General features: G+C 39.0%; 1 protein-coding gene and 2 long non-coding RNA genes across 5 annotated transcripts in view; 1 reads left to right on the forward strand and 2 right to left on the reverse strand.

The window, feature by feature from the left end:
• The window catches only part of LOC123981057 (SH3 domain and tetratricopeptide repeat-containing protein 1), a 28,286-nt gene extending 20,917 nt beyond the window's left edge, over positions 1-7,369 (reverse strand). For 2 of the 3 annotated variants that reach the window (XM_046065674.1, XM_046065676.1), the window contains exons 1-5: positions 4,972-5,161; positions 3,853-3,924; positions 2,371-2,501; positions 784-889; positions 377-517 (exon numbers count right to left, since the gene is read on the reverse strand). In XM_046065674.1, the coding sequence (XP_045921630.1) occupies positions 377-517; positions 784-889; positions 2,371-2,501; positions 3,853-3,924; positions 4,972-5,086 (565 nt within the window). In that variant the 5' untranslated portion in view covers positions 5,087-5,161. Of the gene's footprint in view, positions 1-376; positions 518-783; positions 890-2,370; positions 2,502-3,852; positions 3,925-4,971; positions 5,162-7,303 lie in introns of those variants that run through there. The other variant, XM_046065675.1, reaches the window with a different exon arrangement.
• Positions 7,370-7,826: 457 nt separating this feature from the next.
• On the reverse strand, positions 7,827-9,014 carry LOC123981060. Its single transcript, XR_006827664.1, has 3 exons — positions 8,913-9,014; positions 8,152-8,183; positions 7,827-7,881 (listed from the first exon to the last, which is right to left on the reverse strand). It is a non-coding gene; the product is annotated as an uncharacterized LOC123981060 (long non-coding RNA).
• On the forward strand, positions 8,122-10,642 carry LOC123981059. Its single transcript, XR_006827663.1, has 4 exons — positions 8,122-8,197; positions 8,915-9,018; positions 9,195-9,287; positions 10,126-10,642. It is a non-coding gene; the product is annotated as an uncharacterized LOC123981059 (long non-coding RNA).
• The last annotated feature ends 2,177 nt before the right edge of the window (positions 10,643-12,819 follow it).

Consider the following 12,819-nt stretch of genomic DNA (forward strand, 5'->3'; position numbering starts at 1 on the left):
CCATGTCACCAGGGGACAATAATCCCATTTAAGATTATATCGGTGCATTGAACAAATCAACATTTGGTTTGATGTGCCAGAATTTTCTTCAATTAAACAGAGATAAAACTGAAGTCATTGATTTTGGAGCCAAGGAAGAACAATTAAATGTCCGTGTTCCGCTTTAATACTCAAAGTTAAAAAGAAGGATCCTGGTTGAAGATTATTTAGCCAAATACTGGAAGTAATGTTTTCCACTTTCTCTGCCTTTTATCAGCAACCGCTCAAGGCTATAAATGCTGTAGCTACGTTAGCGCTTAAGGACGAGTGCACCTCCATGTGTGCAGTAAGGCAGCACAAGCCAGAGCATCTCTAAAGACTGAATTCCATCACCTACCTTCCTGCATGAGGATGCCTTTGTAGATACGGTTAAGAGTATCCTCCTGAATAGAAACCTCAATAGCGATGTTCTCCTCCAAAGAACTGAGCCAAAACTTCTGGTCTAACAATAGATTCTCCATACATTGACCCAGGAAACCTGGAGGAGGGAAGGTGAGGACAAAGGTAGTGATGAATGAATCTAACTGTATCCTGAACTGGATCTACTGGCATCATTTTTACTAGCTGCAACGATAGCAGTAGTAGCACTAGCAGTAACAAAGTAACAGTTTTGTGCTATTGTTCTATTCAGTACATCATAGCACAGAAAAGTCAGTTCTGAAGCTTAATAGCTTTAAAATATACCTTCCTAATAAATAAGGTTAAGTCAAAGTTACTTACCACTTTAGAGCATTTCAAACCTACCTATTGTGTAATATGTGGTGAACTTCCATAGCTCCTCAAATGTTTTGAACGTCACAAAAAGAATGTTTTCTTCACTGTCAATGGAGATGAGATGAGTCGACAGCTCCTACAGACAGAGAAAAGGAAAAGGTTTAATAACTTCTATATTGTTTTTTTCTTGTGTGCAGGTAAAGCTTTTTAAAGAAATATTACTTTATTTTATATATTTCTGATAAAGTCATTTTTTGTTTCAAGCTTCACCAACCAGTTGCTAATTATGTTTAAAATATTTTTGCAATAACTGGTCCTTAAGATGTTCTTTGCACTAATGGCTGTAGTGCCGACACTATACAATGAACCAACATTACTGAACAATTATTTCCTGAGATGAGTCACACATGGAAGGTTTTCATTTAGCCATATTATTGAAACAATTTTAAATATGAGTTTGGAACATGCTGAGCAGGCCCAATTGTGTTTATTCTTGCCCATTCTGCCTCCCTTGGATTTAATACATTGAACCCTATGAGATACTGCTTCACAGACACCTCTTATCTAAAGGCAAGTGCTAATGTCAGCTAGAAGTCCTTCACTACTTGGAGAAGAAGTATTTGATCCTCTCAATGTCTGGGATGATGGTGTCGCTCTGAGGTTTCCAGACAGTAAAACTATTTCAGGAAGTTGCAGGACTTTGCTCACCAGTCTTGCTAGTGGTACCACCGGGGCTAGTTAGGCCTGAATCCGAGGGGGAGAAGGAGGCAGACGTTTCCACGCTCTCACCATGTCGCCCCTTCGGGTGAGTTAGTTTTTAGGTTAGTCGTGCAAAAAGCATGCAGTGTAAATTATACACTGCATATTTTGCAAATTGCATGCTTTTTGTCTCTCTTGAAAAATCCAGTTTCTCCAAACAATTTGTTGATTTGTAGGAATTGGGAGGAATGTGTAGCTCTTCCTCCTCCATGTTATTCTAAAGTGACACGCCTCTGCAGCAGTGGAGAGAAACACTTCAGGAGGAATCAGTCTAAATGTTATGTAACTAATTCGATACCAAATGATTGGTCACGTTTCGAAACAATAAAGGCATAGGTATTCTGCTAATGATGGTATATCAAGAAATTGGATTTTTCTGCTGCAAAGATGTGAGAATTGAGTTCATCTCAAATTGTAACTGGTACACACTTTTTTAATTGGGCCAATTGCATCTTGAACTTTGATGCCAGTGCATCAATGTACCTTTGCTTTCTTGCCAGAATTAACATGTGAGCATGGTTTCAGACGGTTCTCTGAACATTTTCTGATGTAAAAACTTACATTTAAAATCCACGATGACACAAATCAAAGTCGACGACAACCACTGTTCTCTGGAGGATGACACTTGTAACTTGTAACTACTAAAGGGATATATTTTACATTTACATCAACGCAAAACTTAAAGCAGCACAACTTAAAATTTGACAGAAAGACAGACATCTTTACATGCTGATTCATTCACAATTTATGGAGGAAGTTGACATTTTAAAACTTTAAATTCCAGGAGCTAAATATAGGCATGGCAGCCAGGTGTGTGTGTGTGTGTGTGTGTGTGTGTGTGTGTGTCATGAGCTGTACCATGAATAGAGCAGTGACCTCGGTGCTGTCAGCTTGCAGAATGCGCAGTTTTCCTCTCAGCATTTCCTGTGACTCCTCATCTGCAGGAAGACGCTCAGGACCCCTGACCACATCCAACCGCATGGGCAGAGCTGAACACAGAACACACCATATCAGTAAACGTAAAATGCCCCGCTCATGATATAACATGGCCACAGTTCTTTGATAACCACTTTTATTCAAAGCATTTAAAAAGGTTTTGTTAGGTGTCTCTTAAAAAAAATGAATACTGGCCAAAATATCTATATCAAACTTTTTAATACTTTTTCAAAATCTTTTTTAATTGAGCACTTGCATTTCACATTAACAATTTTTCATAGTTTTATAACTGTGGTTTTAGCACTGGAGTCATGGCCCCATCCTCAAAGGCAGGTAGATGAGACTACCTTTCTTGTTACTGTTTACTAATTTGCAGTTTCTGCTGCTATGATAAAAACACTTAACTGATGTAACAAAACAAGATGCACAATCCAGTCTAACAATAAAGATTCCTAATAATATAATCGTTTTTCAGGAAAAGGTTCCATTTGTAGAACCACAGTCCTTGCTGCTGTTACGAGCTTTAACTTGCAGAGAGAAACAAGTTTTTCCTTCATCCTCTTACACACTAATTTTAGATTTTCAGGAAGTTTCAGGACAGAAAGCACAAAGCAACATGTTTAAATAAAGAAGGAATAGTAAGATATTAACATTATTAAATGTTGAAAGATCTAAAGCATTTTAAAATTCACAATATTAACATTTCTGACTAACAACTTATATTATTTGATAAGTGAAATTAGAATGCTTAGATGGATGTTAACAATAACACCAAACCACACACACCCTTAAAATACAAACTAAGCAAAACTCATTTTGAGTCAATGATGATGCCCATATCATCATTGATATGGGCATCATCATTTTCATATTAAAAAAACAAAGTGACAAGTGACTCAATAAGTGACTTTAGAGGAACTCACAGCTTCAAGGTATAAACTACTACAAATTCTCTCACATGACTTTTCACTGAGGTCACAATTTAACAGGTCACATGTACCTCGTGCAGTACTACTAAAAGCAATGTTTCCTCACAAACATAACAAATATCCAAATCTAATGAAATGCAGCCAACCCTTCACTGCCCGCATGAGATTTCTGTCCAGATGGATTAGCCATTAACTTTCCCTCTCCTTTCACCTCTGGGTTAACATAACACATTCTGTACACAAAAAAACTGCAACTGAGCAATTCTGTGAAGCTGTACTTGACCACAGTGGTGCTTGGAGCTACATGCTAACGTCAGCATGCCTTTCTGCTGATTTTTAGCAGGTATAATGTTTACCATCTTACTTTAGTGTGTCAGCATTTTAACATGGACGGAAAAGGTGAAGAGCCCAACCAACGTTGACGGCAGCAGCAAAAAGAAGAAATTTCTCAGCCGCACCACTGTTCTCAGGGTACCTGTTGGGAAGTTGTCCTCACATGTTGACGGAGTTCCCATCAGACTTGCAGCATCTCTGGAGAAACCGTGAACTGTTAAAATATGAAGGAGCAGTGAAGTCACACACTTAACCACATAAGCCTTTTGTACATTTGACATTTCAAGTGGCTCACTTTTATTTTAAGCACTATCACAGAATACTAACTGATATTGAAAGACAAATGTGTCTTCAACTGTAAGACATAAGCCTTGAAGCCCCGAAACAGAACCAACTGTCCCCCTTTCCTCAATCCAGCATCAAATAAATGTCTTTCCAAAACAGGACAGTAACAGAAAGGCAATCAACACATTATGAACTGCAAATACAGTTTACAGTAAAATGCTTTCAACCTGAAAACAGACCAAAGCACTTTTCTTGACATTGTAAAGTTGCCTCCATCATTACCACCACTGAACCCCCACGGCTCCAGTGCTGGTTGTGTTGAGCATCCAGGTGTGACTGTCACTATTAAACTAAACCCTGTATTTTTTACCTTAACATTTCACTAATTTACTAATAATGTAATTTAGGTATTAAAAAAATATTTTCATTTGTTTTAAAACAGGAAGGGGTCTTTAAGATATTTTGAATGGATTCTCGGCCAGACATAAAAAGAACCCTTAAAATGTAGCATAACACATGAAAGCCACCCTTTGATTGATTCTTTAAATTAAGGATGTTAAATGAGATCAGAGAGGATAAGCTAATGTTTAGTATTTTTTCATTACCAAAACATGACCCTCGATTATTTTTTGCGGGAAGGACAAAATGCAATTCACTTGAGAAAATGAACTAGGTAATTCTCTCGAGATTAGCCTATATCGAGATACAGGAGAAAACTTGCTGTTTTTCCCGAATTAAGGAGATTCCTCAACATCTCAAGAGAAGCTCTCATTCAGAGATGTCCTGTCCCGCCTGCTATTTAATCCGGTTTTCTATAAAAACTAAATAGATCATACAGAGACACATGTCAGAAAGTTCTTTTGAGAAGTAGTAATGCATTAGGCCTATGACTTTAATAATTAGGTACTTTACAACATGTTCCATCGCTCTGACTCTGAAATTCTATTGTACAACTATTATACTATTAATACAGTACCCAGTCTCCTATGTCGGTGTGATTTCTCAGCCACCTCCCGGTGCTGCTGGCCGTCTGTACAGATCTTCCTTCGACCCCCGCGGCTGCCAGTGTCCCGGTCCGACCTGGCTGACATGTCCAATACAACCACACAGTCTAGTCAGTCCACACGTGTCTCTACAAAACCTCTGCCAGGACAGGATAAAGGAGTGTCAAGCTGATCCAACCTGATGCTGAGCTGACCACAGCACCTAACCGTCCTGGTGTTTCTTTTCAAAATAAATGTCTCATTGACCTCACCTGACCCAGGTTAACTGCCTAATAGATATATCCAAATCAAAGCACATTGAGAGTGAGGTCAAAATTAAAAGAAACGTTCTTGTCTTGTGAAGATATATATTGTAGGATTTCATAGCTATTTGAATAAATAGGCTTATATTTGTTATATGTAGGCTACGGTAGGCTACATTAACAATAATCTCCAAAACATTATGACTCAAATTAGTATAATAATAAGTCAGTATTTTCCCACCAGAATTTTATCAGTATCAGAATTTTTGTTGTGTAATCAATATTTAGACTTTCTTTTTAAGAAGTAAAACTTTGGGAGAAGCTGGCATTTTTGCCTTTATCATTTCAACTGTGGTTATTTTAATTTCCTTTATTTATTCATTTTTTTGGTTGTTTTGGTATTTTTTGCAAATCAGTACCTAAAACTCCCATGACCTTGAGTGCAACACCTGTTACAACACCTGTCTGGTAACAGTAGTGAAGGGTGTGCCATAGTGGGACAGAAAATGCACTACAACAGTTATACAGCACTCTTATTTTGAAGTTACATTCGCTACATTTCCTATGTATTTGCAGTCCACTTAACTCAACTCTTTAATGACATGTTTGCTGCACTGATAGGCCTAAACCCTTATCATAAGGATTCTGTTTATGATTTTACTTATTTGATTTATATTCATGCTGCAGGTTGTATATCTACATATCAATTCAAATTCCTACAGTCCCTCCTTAAAAATCAAGTATGCAGTTTTAAAGATAAAGCTCCTTCCATTACCAAATCACTAAATGGGCTGAGAGAGCGCGATACAGGCCTACATTGTACTCACTCTCTTACATAAAGACAAGCTGGACAAATATAACCAAAGAAGTCTAGTGTATTTTCTTGCCGACGTACACTCTTTCTATCCTAAACTCTCCCCCTAAAGTTTCCCTCTCTGTTTGGTTGTGTGGGGGTTTGGGCATCCCAGGAACAGACTCAGCATTTCCTTTCCTCCAGTCAGTTCCTATGTCCTTTCAGAGTCGCAGCCAAGCAGCAGCAGTGTTGTTCTAAAGTTGGAGCAACACTCAGGAATTTCTAACGGCAGCAAACAGACAGTCACAGGGAAGGAATCGCAAGATGCGTGATGGCTCAGCACTGTGCAAGGTGTCTGAAAAATCTAGTGTCATAATACTCTTTTTTAATACATTTTTACTTCACACACAGTAGCTGTCAGATGACTAAGTGGTGTAAGTACAACAGTCTTTATGAGAGTATGATGAAATGTTGATCCCTGATGGACTCCCTGTGAGTCCAGATTTTTAGACACACTACAATAAGGTTACCTTTCAGTGATTTCACAGTCATTTACTTTAAAAGCTGCCTCACCCATCGCCTGATTTTTTTCTGGACATTTGTGGGCAGTATTATCACATTTTAAAGTTGATATGGTGAAAACGTTATCATTCAACAGAGGCAGAGCAGATTAGCTTTCATTTGGACTCATGTTTTGGCCAACCAGATCTCAAAGAATTACATGAAATCAACACACAACCTCTTAACCCCAATTTACGCGGTTGGTTTTAGCCCACCTGATGGGTCCAAAATTCACTCATCTAGTAGCTCTGGCCTCTGCTAACTATTAAAAAAATATCTGGCTCTTTAGCTGCTACATGCTCGACTGTGTTCACCAGCTGTTCACAAGGACATCAGGGCTAGTCTTGGGAAGGCTCGTGGTTCTTTTTCTAGGCCTAAGCCTATCTGCAAGTCAAAGCAGCACAGCCTAAGAACAAAGATCTGACTCTACAGCGATATAAAACCTATGATGCTGTGTTGAACAGAATGCTGGAGAGTTACACATAACATGAAAAAGATGTCTTCAACAATGGATTCCTCAGAAAAATTCTTCTGGCCAGATCTCAAATAAACAGCTTCACAAGATAACTAAGTGCATCAGTATGGTGCTGGAGATCAAACGCTGCTGAATCCGATGGCAAGGGCTTCTCTTCAGAATGGCCGAATCCCAAAGGTTGCACTAGGATGGAATCAGGGAAAATGAAGCAAGGTCGCCCCAAAACAACTTACTTGCAAACTGCGACAGCTGAGCTAAAGCAGAAGCATCTAACGTGGGCGAGGCCCCAGCGAGGAAGATTTTCGAAGCCATATGTCCCATCAGGGACAAAGAGGATTAAACTGTGCCTGTCTGCTGTTGGCTGGTAGGTGCTGAGCAGTTCGTCTTTTTAGAGCGTTTCCTCAGAAAACAGCTGTCTGTTTAATATATTAGCTATTGGTACTTCTGTTTTTGTTGTTACAAGTTTGCTTCTGCTTGTAACAAAGAGAGGAAGCTCACACAAACACATAACACGCTTAATGGTTTTATTGTACCAACTAAACATAAAGATAAACTTCAAGGCAAACTGAAAATCAGTATTATCAGGAGTGCCATGAGTGTATGGGTGAGTGTAAAATGTAGTGAGTGCAAAAGGAAAAGCTACATAATAGATCAAAAATGAAGCGCTGGCGTGTCCCAGGAGTGGTGCATGGTGCTGTGGGAAGCAAAAGAGAGAGTGGGCAGAGTTGGCAGCCCTCTTAAATACATCTCAGCCAGGCTGAACAGTCAGCATCACATCTCCTGACAACCCTGGCCTTGGTTCCACCCAACACTGTAAAAATGAAAACTTGACATTGCTCATCTTAATTAGATTTTTGATTAAACTGAACAAAAAATACTTAATGGCATTGTAAACTTTGTTAAAATACTTTCTTCAACTAACTTTATTACATTTCTTGTATAAAGTTAGTCTCAATGCAAAATTTATGGTGGCACAACTTTGAAATTGTAGTTGGAGCTGAGCCAACTCAAGTGTGCTAAGAATGGGGTTTCCTAAGCAGTCCTGCAGGGGTTTTCATCCACATGTCAGTGTTGGACATACCAGGACAGTTCTTCTGTTTTCTTCAAGAGAACCTGAAGTCAAAAAGGTGAGTTTTGTTTAAATATGAATATAGTACTGAAAGTCTGGCTTTGCAGTAGTCACATGGTTTGCCCATAGTGATGGTAATGGGCAACATTGATACGTTTGAAGCAATTGTGCCGGAATTGTGTCGAGGCTTCGAAACACTTTGACACTCGTCTCCACAGTGACATCTACTGGTCACTTTTGATATCAACACATCTTGGTAGGGGTTTCATTGAAACAATGACTGACCCGCGTTTACAATTCTAAACGCCTTATCAATACATAACCAACAGGATTTCGGAGAAATCACCATACAACCAACAAACAAGTGCCTTCAGATTGTCAGAGACAGCAGATGGGGATTGCAATAAAAGTGTGTTTAAATAAAACACATCTGTTTTTCTCAAAAGGGAATCACAATTGCTGTGCCAGAGGCACTTTTTTATATGTATGTATAGGATGAACTAAATATTTGGAACACTTCTCAGTGTAAATTATACCATGACTCAAAAAGACTCATTATAATCCTCACGAAGGAAGGATTTATTTCAGAGCTGTATTACATTGAATGAGTGTATACCTTTTTTTTTACACAGTCTATGGTGCGTATACCCGCACATGCCCACACACAGTGTTCAGTATATTTGTGCATTTTTACATTCACAACGTTGACCCTGCGTATTCCTCACAAAATGTATAACAACTAATTTGTTTATCTCCAAATGCTAAATTCTTACAGCTGTTGTCCTGTGAAGCTGGTGCTGCTCCGTGGTCAGTCTCACCGGGAAAGGTGTACTGAGGTTCCACCAACCACAACCCTCTCCCGTGTGCTAGATACAGTAGGTATGTTCACATGCAGAGTCGCTATGTTTATTTCCAATTTTCAGAGGCAAGGCTGTGAATTTTTTTTCCGGGAAAAACACAGAACAGACAGCTAGCAGAGTAAGTTGATGTACACAAAAAGTATATTGAATTAAAAATTGTAAATGAGAAATAAACAAACTTTTTGTTGAATCCAGGGAATATCTACTCGCAGTCGGTGAGCCAGTAGCCAGTGAGTGCGAGAGAGACAGTAAATACAGTGCATGGGAACGTGCAACACACTAGAGAAGGTAAGGTGTGTGTTTGTTTTGCTGCAGAGTTTACAATCACAATCACAATTTAAGGAAATACAGTAAATACACAGCCTAAATAGAAGGCAGTGTGGTCGCCATCTAACGTTAGCTTGCTTCTTGCTTCAGCTACGACCTACCGGAGGTTTAACATACTCCAGCTGTCATTCGTTATGAAAAGATGAATGAGCATTTGTTTACTTGCCAAACTTGTGGCAGTCGATTAATGTAATTATTTTCGTCCCGCTCGCTGCCATCAGCGTTAATTATTAATGCTGGCTGCAAACAGGTTACAGGCTTATTGTTGGTAATGTTACAGTTTTATTTAGTTAACATTACACTGGTTTGAGAGTCTGTGGTGTGTTGACTTACAGGAGTTAAGCTGTCATTAATTGTAGATTTATTAGGCTACATTGGGCTCTCTGTAAGTGAAAAACAGGTTACTAGGTTTATTATTGATCATGTAATGTTACTGTTTTATTTAGTTAACGTCACATTGGGTTTGAGAGTCTACGGTTGGTGTTGACTTACAATAGTTAATAAAATGTAATTAATTGCATTGCACATTATGTGGTTGTGCTCTGTAAGTGAAAAACAGGTTACAGTTACAGAATTCCTTATAGCTACGCAGTTTTATAAGCAGCCTGGATTGAACGCAGCCGGTGATACAACATTCGTTATAACCACGAGAGACTTGAGACTTGACTTGGACTCTAGCTCAGAGACTTGTGAGAATCTCTGGGTCGTGCACTGTTGAAGTGTGTGAGAATATTTTGTTGTATAGATCCATTAAAAGTAAATTAACTAAGTTGCCTTTTATTTCTCATTGTCCTTGCAGTTATCCTGTGTGTGTGGGTTCTGCAGTTTTCTCAGCTCAAGTCAACAAGATCTGTTGAGCCGTAGACTATGACACGGAAGAGGAGCTCACTGTGTCGCATTAAAATCACACCTTTTTCTGTGAGTAATGCTAATTTGGAGAAACTTGGACTGAGGGCAGTTTTTTTCACTCACCTGGGACATCATTTAAAAAATCAACAGAGGAAAATGAAACCTTAGCCTTTGACACTTATATCATAGACCAGCCATCAAATGACTTTAATGAGGTAGAGGCAAAAAGTGGTTCAATTAACAATGGTGGGGAAGAGTATGTAGAAGCTGAGACTCTGGAACATAAAATTGCATCTCTTTTTGATGGTGATGAATGTTGAAATTGGTCGTCAGATGTACATGTACACTATTTTAAATGTCTGTTTTAAAAGTTTACACTGGGCTTGCATGATTCCATCTTGAATGATACAGTCATGTGTTTCTTTAATGTTTGTTGAAAATAAATAAACATGGAAATTGAAGTGGCTTTGTTTGTGGAAATTGGTGTTTTTTTCAAAACTTAGGAATTTGAGTTAGCCTCAACTCAAAAATCAAGTGCAGTAAGTTGCCTTGAAATTTTGAGTTTTTATACATATGAAAGATAAGTTATCTAAACAAAACATAATTAGTTGGCACAACTAAACTTCAAAACTTAGGAATTTGAGTTAGCCTCAAAACTCAAAAATTGAGTGCAGTAAGTTGCCTTGAAATTTTGAGTTTTCACAGCGTTTTTACAGTGTAGACAGCCTGGAACTCACAAACACCAAACCAGCACAACCCCGCCCCATTAAAAAAAAGATTCTAATGGAGCGGTCGTTATATTCAAATCTTAAAGTTAGAATATACAATTTACCTTAAGTATAGACAACATCACATGAAAATGGCTTCTCTGGATGTTACAATAACCTCATCTGCATAAGACCTGTTACCTGTTACCGACTCCCACTCAGCAACTTGGTACCTTTAGAAGCAATTTAAGAGACAGGAGAAAGAAACACTGGAAACAGATAAGAACAGGAACCATAACCACTTTAAAATGTATTCTCTAGACAATGCATCAGCCATAACATTTTCAGACCCTCTAATGTGCCGAACAGCAAGATGGGAAGGCTGTAAGAACAGACACCATCTCATCAAACGCTGGTTTGGATTCTGTAACGAATGTAGGAAGGTGAGAGGATTGTGGTCCGTGTACACAACTAGAGACCTACACCCATTACCTATGTACACTTCAAAGTGCTGTAGAGCCAAAATCAACGCAAGTGCCTCCTCTACACTGAGTAGTTCAACCGGTAAGAATGCAACTTGCGCGAGAAATAACTAACTGGCCTCTCAATACCAGATGCATCTGTTTGCAGCAACACCCATATTGATGGTATCCACTTTGATCTGAAACGGTTCCTTTAGATTTGCAAGCACTGGAGCACAAGAAAGGAGAGCTTTAACATCATCAAAAGCTTTCTGACAACGGTCTGACCAATGAAACTTGACCTTAGGACTCACCAGGTCAGTCAAAACTACAGCCTTCAAAATCTTCAGTAATAACTTACTATCCCAAGAAATCAGGTGAGCTCTTCTTTTGAACTGGGAGGAGGAAACTTCGCAATGGTCTCAACTTTTGCCATTACAGGCCGCACTTCACCCTGCCCCACCGCCTTACCCAGGTATGTTACTGTGGCCTTAGAAAACTCACACTTTGCCAAATTCACATTGAGGTTAGCCCAGGCCAGGTGATCAAACAGGGCCTGGATGCGCTGCAAATGTTCTGGCTATGTGTTGCTATAGACCACCACATCATGTAGATACATGGCACACCCTTGCAAACCAGAAACTACCTGGTTCATTAAACGTTGGAAGGTGGCAGCTGCATTTCTCAACCCAAATGGCATGACAGTGGTAAGAGTACAACCCTGTAGGTGTAATAAAGGATGCAATTACCTGAGCCCGTGGAGTCAGTGGGACTTGCCAGTAACCTTTAAGGAGATCAAATTTACTCACAAATTGTGGCTTGGTTATGACATTCACTTTACGGAAGACGGTCTAAAAGTCCCATCTGGCTTACTGACTAACAGACATGGTGAGGCCCAGCTAGAATGTGAGGGTACTGCAATGCCATTCTCTAGCATGTATTTAACCTCTGACTTGAACTGCTCACGTTTCTCAAGAGAAGTTCTGTAGAAGAGCTGTTTTATATGTGTAGCATCTCCCACTTCAATGTCATGTTCTATAATACAGGTGCTGGTCATATAATTAGAATATCATCAAAAAGTTGATTTATTTCAGTAATTCCTTTCAAAAAGTGAAACTTGTATAATGTATACATTCATTCCACACAGACTGATATATTTCAAGTGTTCATTCCTTTTAATTTTGATGATTATAACTGACAACTAATGAAAACCCCAAAATCACTATCTCAGAAAATTAGAATATTGTGAAAAGGTTCAATATTGAAGACACCTGGTGCCACACTCTAATCAGCTAATTAACTCAAAACACCTGCAAAGGCCTTTAAATGGTCTCTCAGTCTAGTTCTGTAGGCTACACAATCATGGGGAAGACTGCTGACTTGACAGCTGTCCAAAAGACGACCATTGACACCTTTCACAAGGAGGGCAAGACACAAAAGGTCATTGCTAAAGAGGCTGGCTGTTCACAGAGCTCT

This window comes from Micropterus dolomieu, linkage group LG12 (assembly GCF_021292245.1).
Source record: "Micropterus dolomieu isolate WLL.071019.BEF.003 ecotype Adirondacks linkage group LG12, ASM2129224v1, whole genome shotgun sequence".
NCBI classification, from domain to species: domain Eukaryota; kingdom Metazoa; phylum Chordata; class Actinopteri; order Centrarchiformes; family Centrarchidae; genus Micropterus; species Micropterus dolomieu.